At 52.2% G+C, this 11,705-nt stretch overlaps 4 protein-coding genes across 4 annotated transcripts; all 4 read right to left on the bottom strand.

The window, feature by feature from the left end:
• Window positions 1-268: 268 nt before the first annotated feature.
• T310_7068 (MFS transporter) lies at window positions 269-2,143 on the bottom strand (the record flags this gene model as incomplete). Its single annotated transcript, XM_013470140.1, has 5 exons — window positions 269-919; window positions 967-1,369; window positions 1,439-1,480; window positions 1,540-1,919; window positions 1,988-2,143. 5 exons carry the CDS (start codon window positions 2,141-2,143, stop codon window positions 269-271), a joined length of 1,632 nt encoding a protein of 543 aa, XP_013325594.1.
• A 683-nt stretch (window positions 2,144-2,826) lies between these two features.
• Window positions 2,827-4,190, bottom strand: T310_7069 (AlphaN-acetylglucosamine transferase; the record flags this gene model as incomplete). Its single annotated transcript, XM_013470141.1, has 3 exons — window positions 2,827-2,886; window positions 2,961-3,604; window positions 3,668-4,190. The coding sequence occupies 3 exons, from the start codon at window positions 4,188-4,190 to the stop codon at window positions 2,827-2,829; spliced, it is 1,227 nt and encodes a 408-aa protein (XP_013325595.1).
• Window positions 4,191-4,866: 676 nt separating this feature from the next.
• T310_7070 (Uncharacterized protein) lies at window positions 4,867-6,036 on the bottom strand (the record flags this gene model as incomplete). The annotated part of the gene is made up of 1 exon (XM_013470142.1): window positions 4,867-6,036. One exon carries the CDS (start codon window positions 6,034-6,036, stop codon window positions 4,867-4,869), a length of 1,170 nt encoding a protein of 389 aa, XP_013325596.1.
• Window positions 6,037-7,964: 1,928 nt separating this feature from the next.
• T310_7071 (Zinc-binding oxidoreductase CipB) lies at window positions 7,965-8,993 on the bottom strand (the record flags this gene model as incomplete). The annotated part of the gene is made up of 1 exon (XM_013470143.1): window positions 7,965-8,993. One exon carries the CDS (start codon window positions 8,991-8,993, stop codon window positions 7,965-7,967), a length of 1,029 nt encoding a protein of 342 aa, XP_013325597.1.
• Window positions 8,994-11,705: the final 2,712 nt, after the last annotated feature.

An 11,705-nucleotide genomic window follows, 5' to 3' on the forward strand; every position in this document is an offset into this window, starting at 1 on the left:
TTCGAAAAAGATACTATTAACTAATTAGTAGCCTTCGCCTGAGATTGCAAACTCCCTACTCCATAGACTTGGAATTGTGGTGAGAAAAAAAAGAAACAAAAAGAAAAGAAAAGAAATCGTATATCAGTCCGCGTATCTCCTGCGTTGATGGTCTCGACTAAAAGAAAAGGGACCAAGATGGAGAGATGATCTTCCCGAAACAGACGCAAACCACCACCCCTAATACAGCTCGGTATACGAATGAGATAAGCATGTTGTAAGTTCCCAGCTATCGCTTATTCCTCTTCACACTAATCCACTCCACAAAAACAGCGCCAACCAGACTCAACCCCGCCATGACCACACTAACATACCACGTTTCCGTCAGCGAGTCGTTGTACGCACTCAACGTCTTAGCCAGATCCTTGGGAAACTTTCTGGAGACGACGTCCTGGATCTCCGTGGCGCCGAGTCCGGACACGAGCGGCGCAATCTGCCTGCCCTCGTCCGGTATCGCCCGCAGAATGTTCCTGCGCAGCTGGTTCTGGAATACGGTCTGTCCGACAGAGACAAAAATGGAGCCGCCCATCGTCTGGGCGAACATCATGATGGCTGTGCCGATGGGGATGTCGGCTGCTGGCAGCGCGGCCTGCACGGCTGTGATGGGCTGCTGCGTGCCCATGCCCATGCCCGCGCCGACGAGGACCTGGTAGCCGATCCATCGCGCGAGGGGCGTGGTAGGCGTGAGCATGGTCATCAGGCCGATCCCGACGGCGGAGATGATCGACGACGCGATCATGAAGGGCGTGTAGTAGCCCACGGCGCTGACAAGGATGCCGGAAATGCTGTTCAGCACCACCATGGCCAGGATCAGTGGCAGGTTCATGATGCCGGATTTCACGGCGGAGGCGCCTTTGATTGCTTGAAACCAGATTGGTAGCTGTTGACGTCAGTAAGTATACTACAGAAGAAATACGAGACACCTACGTAGTAGATCAAGATGAACATAAACGCTGACATGCTGGTCGCGTACAAGGCAGCCGCCCAGACGGTTCTCTGCTTGAGGACGTGCGGTGGCACGGTGGCCTTGTCCTGCTTCCAGATCTGCACGCCAGCAAAGGCGATGATAAGCACACCAAACAGGACAAAAAACGCGATGATCCGGCCGTCCTTCCACGGATACTGGGACCCGCCCCATTGCAGCGCGAGAAGGACGCAGATGACGGCCGGCAGAAGCAAGGCTGTCCCGAGGACGTCAAACTCTCTTAGCCGGTTTTTCCACTCCACAGCCTTGCCCGGGGTGTACTGGCCCGGGTTGGTGAAGAAGAAGGAGATAAAGACGGCGGCGACAAGCCCAAAGGGGAGATTGATATAGAAACTGGTGCCGCCCCTGCCGTCAACAGGACTTGGACTCACAAGCTGACGAGAGAAGAGGTGGATGGATTTATTTAGCACTCACCACCAACGCCATGTCAGCTTTTCTGTGAAAGCACCACCGAGTCTGTAAGAAAGCTGATTATCAGCAGTGTCTAATAGAGATCGAACAGACAGTCAACATACAGAGGACCCGCAACGCTGGAAATCCCGTACATAGCGCCCAGGAGACCATTATATGTCGGACGTTGGTGCAGGGGAACCGTTTTGCTGACGATGAGGACGGCACCAGAAAAGACGCCCGCACCGCCGAGACCGGCTATGGCCCTGCCTATGATCAAGGCCTTTGAAGTCGGCGCAATGCCGCAGACGAGCGAGCCCAGCTCGAAGAGGAAGAGCGCGGTGAGAAACACCCATTTGACGGAGAGGAAGGAGTAGAGTTTGCCAAAGATCAGCTGGAAGCAGCAGATGGTGAGCAGGTACGCAGACCCGTACCATCCGACGTCTCCGAGAGACTTGAACTGGTCGGTGATGGTGGGAATGGCCGTGGCAATGATGGTGTTGTCCTGCGGAGGTGAGTAAGTACTGTACAGTGCATGCATGTACAGATCAGGTCTTTGCAAATCGAACACACCAACGACATGCAGAAAACCGCCAGACTCACAGCAATAGTAGTGAGGGTAAGTTTTGTGACACTGGGGTACTCGACATCTTTCTCGACTTCGATGACCTCACTCACAGAGACTTCCGGCTTGATGGGCTTGTCGGAGGGCTGTTCGACAGACGCCATGTCGGCAGAAACGAAAGCAGACAAAGTCGATGTTGATGATGGACGACTCTGCCGTTCGGAGATTTATTGCATAGAACAAAAGAATAAGCGATAAAACAAATTACTAAATCCAGCTCGACGATTGCCGTTGCTGGGTTAGTCCGGCAGACATGTGGGTTATGCAAGGGATATCTCAACTGCCCTGCAGAAATCATCACTCGATTGGACATTGCATCTGCTGGCATGGGCGATTGACTAGCTCAGCGAGTTAGAAATTGGTATCGATCTGTGGAATGATGCTCGACTGGCTTACGACATATACACATGCATATCGATCAGAGCTAATCTGAGATTGAGTCGTGATCAGCAAGCATTCTGCTCGTGCTCTTTGCTACGAAAGTAAGTGTCGAGGCTCGACTCACTTTATTCTGTCTCCCCTCTCTCCCGATCTCTTTTTCTTGCCCTTCCTTATCCAGTTTGTTGATGATTTCTGCCTTTTTTTATGACACAAATGTTGTTTGTCAAGGCCATGACTTTGCCTCCCTGCAATACTGTCAAGACTGTCTCAACTGCCTAATCTTCAAGTTCGAGAATCAAAGGTATATATTGCATGCTGTCTCCCTCTCTATATACATACAGAACATATTGATACCGCATATATATCTAAATATCAGTCGAATAATACACACATCTAGCTGGGTGAATTATGAAGATTGCCTCGGCGGCCAGTCCGGGGCCGGGTAGCTCAGTAACTTGCATATTTCCTAGGCAGTCGTTAGTCAATCATCGTATTACCAATTTGAATTTTGCGTCGTTTCGATCGCGACTAGGTACTCACCTTCCGTCTTCGACGAAAGTCTTCGTACAGTTCCCGCCACACCTCGCGGTCCCGGCAGCCGCTCTCCTCGTCGGTCCCGGGCTTCACGTCGCACTTGGGCAGCATCTCCGCCAGGAGCGCCTGCGGCCACATGACCCATGGCTTGGGCAGCGGCCAGTCGGAGAAGTGGACGAGTTTCGCCTCGCTCAGGACGCGATCGGGATCCCACTTCTCGTAGTCGTTGCCCAGGAAGTTGCGGTGGTCCTTGGTGCGGAATTCCCCCGTCAGAAGGCCGTACTGTCTGTGCGGCAGGACCAGCGCCGACCCGCCGTAGCGCTCGTTCAGCAGCTCCATGTCGTACATCTCGTGGCCCGGGGTGGAATTGGTCACGATCTGGCCGTGGACAACGGGTCGGGAGGCCTCCATCAAGGCCTGGTATTCCGCATACGAGGGCTCGATCAAGACCAGCAGCGACGTGAGCTTCCCGCTGCGCGGATTGTCCCAGTATGCGCGCGGCATGGCCACTCGGGCAGGGGGGAGGAAGAAGAGCTCATCCATGTTCTGCAGGATCGTCACGTCCGAGTCGATATGGAGCACTCGATCGTACTGCGTCTGACTGAAGGCATACAATTTCGTAATACTCCAGTCCCATGAGGTTGGGTCCCCTGTTGGAGTCGTTAGTTTCCCTCGTTATGGTCTGTAATCTAGTAGGTATGGTGGGAGCTTACTTGCGTCAGAGATGCTCCTGATGGACTCCGGCTTGATCGGGATGAGCTGGACATTGTACTGGTCGCGCGCCATGACCAGCAACTGGCTATCGCGATCATTGCCGTTCTCAATCCAGGTATCCCAGTCCTCGGGATAGAAGAGGATGCGCTCCGCGCGACTGCCCAGCCGATGCAGGGCCTCGAAGACCATCACCGCATTGCAGAGATAGGCGCTCGTGGTCACATACTGGCTGTAGGCGAAACGCGACCAATCGACGGCCTCGTAGCGCAGGTAAGGGTGCGGCCCGGGAGCAGGGTGCGAGTGGCCTCTGCGGAACGTGAGATAGAGGAGGACGAGGACGAGGACGGTCACAATGGCGTATGTGCGCAGCCGGCGCGGTGGATATCGCGTGAACGACGCCCGGGGCTTCCAGTCTGCCGGCCGGAGCGGCGGCGAGTCGTCGTCGGAGTCGACATCGTCGAGATTGTCATAGTCGATTGCGAACCCGCGGAGGGAAGACGCAGAGGCGACACCTCTATGCATCAGGGGGGCTGATATGCGTCAGGAAAGAACTTTTCATCGCTCACGCGGCTGTGCTGGCCCGAGTGCTCGAATTGAAGTCGTCGACGTGAAGTGGTGAACTTTCGGAGTTTTCCCCTGATCGACGGCACGTGATTGTTATCTTATCGCGTTGCTATTTTTGCGACGATGACGATGCATGTCTCGACATACTGCAAAGATCGATGTAATAGTGATAGATTGTGGAGGACAATTTATAATTATTCAGACAGCACCCTGGCTGGTGTAGTGGTGCGAAGTTATTACTCCAGAATCAACTTGGAGAGCAAAAATACCCAATAATATATTTTTATAACTTCGCTCCCTGCAGGATTCTTGTCGAATAAACAATCGTCGTACTCAATCATACTCAATTGCTTTACGTCTGCGATAGATCTTTAATATTCTTCGCCAAGGTAATTGGAGTCGTATCTTGCGTTTGACGGCCCTGACAGGAACACTGGTAATAGAGCACTCTCAAGTTATTCTCTGATGATACGGAAGGAAAACAGCTACTGTTGCATAAAGATTATCTTCCATTCTATCTGTCTTTCTCTAAAAAAAATCTCTTAAAAAAATAGATACATGATTTCCCTGAAAGTTCCTTCATTCATTCAATCTCCCAATCCGCCGCCTTCAGTATCCAAGTATCAACCAACGATCAATGACCACTCGCTGCTAGCTGGTTCTTCCAAGTCATGATCTCATAGTCAGTCGCCAGGATCTGCGCTCCCGCATCAGCAGCATCAGTATGCGGAGTGTTGTCGTTTAAGACACCCGAAAGCCAGTTGCACATCTGAGCGACGCCCTGGAGATCCCCCTCGTAAGTGCCCTCCTTGCTGCGATCAACCCAGCGCGGCGCATGGGTGCGGCCAAATTCGATGATCCACAGATTGTTGGTCTCGTCGACCAGGACGCTCTCCGGCTGGGGGCTCCCCCAGATGATCCCCGCCGTGTGCAGCTTGAGGACCATCTCGCGAAGCTGGGTCGCCCAATGCAGGCGGAGAGCCATGGGCCGCTCCTGGAGACGCACACGGGCCAGCGTGCGACTGCGCGGGAAGTAGGTCAGCAACAACCCGTAGATCTGGCCATCGTCTTCGCCCGCGCGCACCGCCTCGTGGACAATCGGCACGCGGAACATGTTCGACGCTGACGCCCGCTGGATGTGAAGGAGGATCTCGAGCTCGCGCATCATGCCCTCGCTACCGTGCTTGGCCGGGACGGGCTTGAAATAGCGCGGCAGGCCGCAGACAAAGACCTTGGTCAACCTGGGAGGCCGGTCACTGAGGTCGTGCGGCGGGAGGAAGATCAGCGACGGATGCACAAGCATGACTCCGGATCGGGCGAGGAAGTCCGAGAAGGGGAGGACGAGCCGGGGCATGCGCGCGCGGAAAAACCCAGCGCTGGGGGTCGAAGGGACGAGCGACATTTCGCCCCGAGAGATCCTCATCTGGAGCAGGACCGTGTCGACGTTGAGCCAGTCCTCCATGGTCAGGATGCGCGACCACGGCGCTGTGGACGCCATGCCCTGCATCGTAGCCTTGGCGTTGGAAAGCAGCCACATGTCCAGGAGTGTCGCGTGAGACATGTTTCGACCCTCTTCCACTGCAGCGCGAGTGTTCATCAAGTTCTTCATAAAGTTGAGCCAGATGTCGGAGAGTTCTCGCAAGTCGACCCCTGCCACGTACAGGATGAACCGTTTCCCGTAGCACATCGTTGCCAGGACGAAGATGTTGTGCCCGTAAACATGATAGTCGAGGGTGTATGCGGGTGGCGCTGGGGGGAGAGCAGGAAACGTAAGCGCAGAAGGTCGCTGAGCGGCCTGAGCCATGGTGATGATCGGAAGTCGATAAGACGTAGCAGAGGAAGACGTAGCAGATTGAATGTCTAACACTGCTAGAGTTGATGAGCTGCTAGTAGAAGAGTTGAGGACCTCAGCCAAGAACAGCAGCTTCTTATAGACGTGTGGATAGACAATTGACGGCTTAAGCAGACTGCTTTTCTTATTTGGACGTCTATAATGCCGAATAATGGATCTGTCAGCAGGCTTCTTCCGATGCTGTCGTAGCATCTGGTCAAGAGTTGAGGGAAAATCCATCCATTCATGGGGAAATGACCATATCAATAAGAGACAGCTGCAAGAATGAAGGAGAATATCGGCGATTACAGGGGTTCTTCTGGATGTGAAGCCGTCCGTGAAACAATGAAGGCGACGCAAATGTATGGAATGAGTCAGATTGTATTGTACAAAGGCTTCCTTTGGTTTCTGCATCTTATTGTTCTCATGCACACGTTGTCAGTCAATAGATTTTCAAACCTGGAGAAAGAGTGCATGATTCATGAACACGACAGAAGCGGGAGATCCTGTAGACTATCAGCTGTGGTAAACACATAGTCAAGTACTGGTTTCTCCTCTAAGACGTAGACAGGATTATTAGTGTTAGTCTTTCACGCCATCAGTCATGGATCAGTCTCCTGCTCAGCTAGTGTTTGTTGAAAGGAACTGGGAATTCTGACAGACAAGCAGACTGCATTACAGCATAGAGTATCTAATTACACTTGCAGAGTAAATTTCTGCCAAATTGTCCTTCTTTCTCTGCTTTCGACCAGATATTCTCCAGTCCTGTGTCTGTTATGTGACCTAACAACCTCGTCCTCGCAGAATAATTATCAAGGCCATTGGCAATCACTACATGGAATCTTTCTTCCTGAAGTAACAACTAGCCAGCAGATCGACTTGGCGCTTGAGTTGAGCAGCTGTCATAAGCATAAAAGTTTCTTTTGCTGAATAGGGCAAGAATTCCAATCTATCTAGAGGAAAAGAAGCAGCTCTCACAGGCCAAACACGTCTGACCCAAGAGTCTATCTATATATTATTTCTGTGCCGATGCAGACCTGGCTTTGCGCGAAGCGAGTGTATCAGAGGTAAACTCTACAATTCCAGCTTTGGAAGTAACTTGTATAGATGCTTATGTTTCTGTGTACCAGGCTCTGGAACGAATGCGGCGACCTTGATGACGCTCATCGGTCAAACTGTCATGGCTGTTATCATTGGTTCGATTTACTATAGGTAAGCCTGATAGGATACGTAATTTCTGGAGATTATTCAAAAACTGACAACCCTAGAACCCGCAATGCGACAGCTTGTTTTCAAAGTAAATAAGAGGGCCATTCTTTTATTTGCAGTTCCGTAAGTAAGATCCCGGCGACCCTGACTCCTTATAGAACCTCATGCTCTACCAACATCGCTGAGGTATGAATAATCTCTTCAGGCTTGAACGCACTGATCAGCATGATTACGGAGATCAATTCCTTGTACTGTGCTGTACTGTACATACGACCAGCATCCCATCGTCGAGAAACAAGTCTTGTATCGTCGCCTTTGTTCAATTCCTTCACCTTCGTCGGAATGCTTGCCATGCATGTCGTCGGCTGATGGATATTTTCTGGTTGACAGGTTTAAGCTTTGTCTGGTTCATTTCCTGTCTATACTGTTACTTATTCAAACTCTAGTACCTATATACAGTACATTGCAATCATCTTTTTTCTCCTTTTTTTTAAAAAAAAACCATATCACTCCATCTACCAGATACAAACTCGAAAGCAGCGTCTTATTTTCTCTTCTGTTTCTCTCAGGATCAAGGCGTGATCAGAAGCTGAGTCAGCGAGCCCTAGCCCTAGCCCTGGTGAGTGCTGACCCAGAAGGCTCCCAATTTGACTCGACAGATCAAGGATCATATCGTCAAGAGTATTCTATTCCTACGCCGTCACGACGATCTTCTGCGCCGAAACGCCCTTTTTCCGCGCCTCCAGCCCCGCCTGCAGCGCTTCCAACCCCTTCCCAACGACATACGGCTCCGGCGCGGCCTGATACTTGCCCTCCGCCAAGGCTTTTGGCAGGAACTCGTTAAAGATCACCCTGCTTGTCTCGTTGTCCTTGATGGTGTACGCCAGGATGTACTTTGCCGTCACCCCCTGGGGCAGCTTCGCGGGCGGCTGGAGAACGGACGCGACGGCCTTCTTGCCGTGCGATCTGCTCGCGACGTCGAGACAGTGCTGGATCGCGCCGTTGCGGTTGACCGTGTCGAGTACCCCGGCTAGCGTCTTGCCCTCTAGCGCCTGGACCAGCTCGTCCGCCACGCTGGCACTGCTGTAGTCGAACGCCTGGCTGGCGCCGAGGTTCTTCACGTAGGCGAAGTTCCTGGGCGACGCCGTCGTGATCACCTCGTAGCCCGCCGCGACGGCGAGTTGGATGGCGTTGCTGCCAACGCTGGACGCTCCGCCCCAGACGAGCAGCGTCTGGCCTGTCGGTTTCGGGTCGAGGTCCAGCGCGGGGTACTGCAACTCGAGGAAGCCCTTCTGGAAGAGGCCCGCGGCGGCGGTAGCCAGACCCAGCGGCAGCACGACCGCGCGGTCAAAGGACAACGAGTCCGGGATGCGCGCCGCCATGTTGGCCTGCAGGACGACATACTCCTGGAACGCGCCATCGGCCGGTCTCCCCGTGGCCAGGGAGAGCGCGTACCCGAGCACGCGCTGGCCGGGGCGGAACGAGTGGGCGGGCGCGGCGTTCACGTCGACGACCTCGCCGGCGACATCCTCGCCCAGGATGGTGGGGTAGTCGAGGGGGAAGTAGCCAAAGTCCTGCTGCAGCCAGTCGACGGGGTTGATGGCCCAGGCGGCGGAGCGGACGACAAGCTCGTTGGGGCCGGGATGGGTGTAGGGGGCGGGTTTGAGGTGGAAGCGTTTGGTTTTGGCGGTGGTTTGCCAGGCGGCTGTATTGGAGGTCATGGTAGTAGTTTATACAGGTAAACTAAAAAGGTGATAATATTACTCCATCCTGATCGAAATAATTAAGCTAAAGATAAAGACGTATGTAGTGCAGCTATCTCCTCTACACAGAAACCGATATTCAATTGCTGATCTTAGATAATAGAGTTTTATGATGTAACCACTGCATAACAACATGACTGGGAAGATCCAATTAACCTTGATTAGAAATAAACTCGACGATTATTCTTTCAAATCTTCTTTTTTTAAAAAAAAAATCTGCTGTCGTCAAAGGTTGACGGACGGTCTGCAATATATCAAGAAACAAGCATCTGCAGGATTATTGGTGTAGTCAATAAGGTCGATAATATATTTTAACCTTAACGATATACAAATGTTTATACTGTAGTTTCAGACGGTCAGATACAGTTTCATAGCTAGGTAATTCATTGCTGATCAATCGCCTTTTTTTTTAAAAAAAAAAGAGAAAGAAAGAAAGAAAAGAAATGAAAAGGAGAAGGAGAAAGAGAAAGAGAAAGAAAGAATGAATGAGAGAGGACGAAAAGTTGAAATATATATAAGCAGACAAATACGCTTTCAAGTTATATACTAGCATTCAAATTGTCAAAGAAGTGAATAATAATGTCCAGACTCCAGCTGATGAAGCAGCAGCCCGGACGGATGCTAGCTATCTTGCTATGTTCTGGAAGAGATGGAGTAACCTCCTACTTATATAACTGCTACCTAACTACGTACATAGGTACTGTAGTATACTGCGATGCGAGGAATGTCCATTCAAGGAGAGTAGTTGTTGCTATTTTCTGGCGAAATCTTCCTTATTTGCGCTGCTGTCTTTCTTTATCTTATCGATAGTGGACAGCATCTCGTCCTCTTTGCGTTTAGAAAAGATAGATTTTTCCAAGTCAGAGATGATCCTACACTGACTGCAGCAATAGCTACATAGACTTCGTACCGTATCACTCCCTCTATCAGTTCAGATATTTTCCTATTGTCGGGAAAATGAGATCAAATTATTCCGGACTGGCTGCGTTTTCTCCGGTTAAATAGTTTCTCCTCCTCTGACCATTTTATCCAGGCCATTCATTGGATTTATCAGCATGGGGATGGGGATAAAAATAAAGACAGATATCAAGCGAATTCCTGCGCTGGATATATATCTAGATAACCTACCTACCAGTGTTCATCCAGGTATGGATATATATATATCTACACTGACAGTCGTCCAGCAAGCAGGTCTGGCAATCGTACATTTGGAGATGCTGGATCCAGTGCTTGCTCTGTATTCTCTGGATTGTCGTTGTCGATGGTTAGGCTCGGTCAGCTGACCGGGAAGCTCCTTCCCCGTTCTCTCTCTGTCGTGCCTTCCTCCGCTGCCGCTCAGACATGCGTCATTTTTTCTACACTGGCAACTGCCCTTCTGTGCTCTTCGATTCTACTTTCTCTCGCATTGACCCCGCGCTCATTCCCACAGACTGCTGTCAAGTGTGGAGTACAGAGTCGACGTGCGGAGTTCTCCAGCTCAACCCTGTCTGAGACACACTCGAAGATTCTGACGTGCAGTGGCCATCGCCGACGAGTCGACGACAGGATGCCGACTTGGCAGCGCACAGGCGCAACCGGTCGAGTACGAATCTTTCCCGAGTCTTTCCCGTAACGTCCCGTGCAGGGAAAATTGTGTTCGTCAGCGCGTCGGGATCGGGATTAGCGTGGGTAAGTGGCTGACTCGATGACTGCTGAGTCGCTGGCCGGCCGAGTGTCTTACTGACAGTGCGTCCAGGCCGATTCCAACGAAAAGCGGGGACAAGACTGAACATGGAGGCTGGAAACTGGAGATTACTCTGGAGAGAATTTTCATGGCCGACAGGGAGTCAGCTGCCCCGCGGGGCTGATGCCAAACCTCACCAACCGCCGACCCGACCGGAGAAACGGTGAAATCGGTTGAGGCCAGACAATTATCCCGGACTCTGGGTTGGTCGGCCGAGCCATGGTCGGCTGCTCAGGCCTCGACTAGCGGCACAAGGCCCGATCGGGAATGAAGCCCGGCCGAACGCGCCCCAACAGACAATGCAATTGGAGAGAGGTCGCCTGACAGTGGCCATCAGCCAGAGACGCGCGTGTGCTGCCGTCTGACTGGTGTGTCCTCCGTACAGAACTGCTGCCAGTCGCAGTCCCGTGCCCGGTGCCGTGGGTGGGCATCAGCTAGCTCGCCCGGTGGTTGGCTCCTGCCTCTATTGGCAGTCAGGGCCCTTTCGTCCGTGTTCTGGCTCGGCGCTCTGCGTGCTCTTGCTGACCGGACGCCCAGATAGGCAAGCGTCTGGAGATGCGGGATATTCTGGGGGTGTTGGAGGCGTCTGGGGAAGACGATGGTCGCCCTGAAGAATTGCATACAACAATTATCAATAATCTTGATTATTCTTGGGGGGTTCGTGCCACTGTGCTGTCCTCAGGAGGCGCTACGGGCTGGCGCTCCTCGTGCCACCGTTACATTGCGGAGGAAACCTAGTAATCACACGCCAACTTAGGGCGCCAGGGCCACGCCAAGCCGCTGCTGACGATCTGATTTGCCCGTCCTGACGAACTGAGATTACACAGTGGTAGCAGGTTAATTTACTGCAGAGCCTGATGAACTGCGCCCTCATTAATTGCGCTGGGTCATTGTTACCTGGCCAGCGACTCCATGGGCGAGACAGCAGCTGCGAGAAACGACAGAGA

This window comes from Rasamsonia emersonii (assembly GCF_000968595.1).
Source record: "Rasamsonia emersonii CBS 393.64 chromosome Unknown ctg1118621760498, whole genome shotgun sequence".
Classification (NCBI taxonomy): Eukaryota; Fungi; Ascomycota; class Eurotiomycetes; order Eurotiales; family Trichocomaceae; genus Rasamsonia; species Rasamsonia emersonii.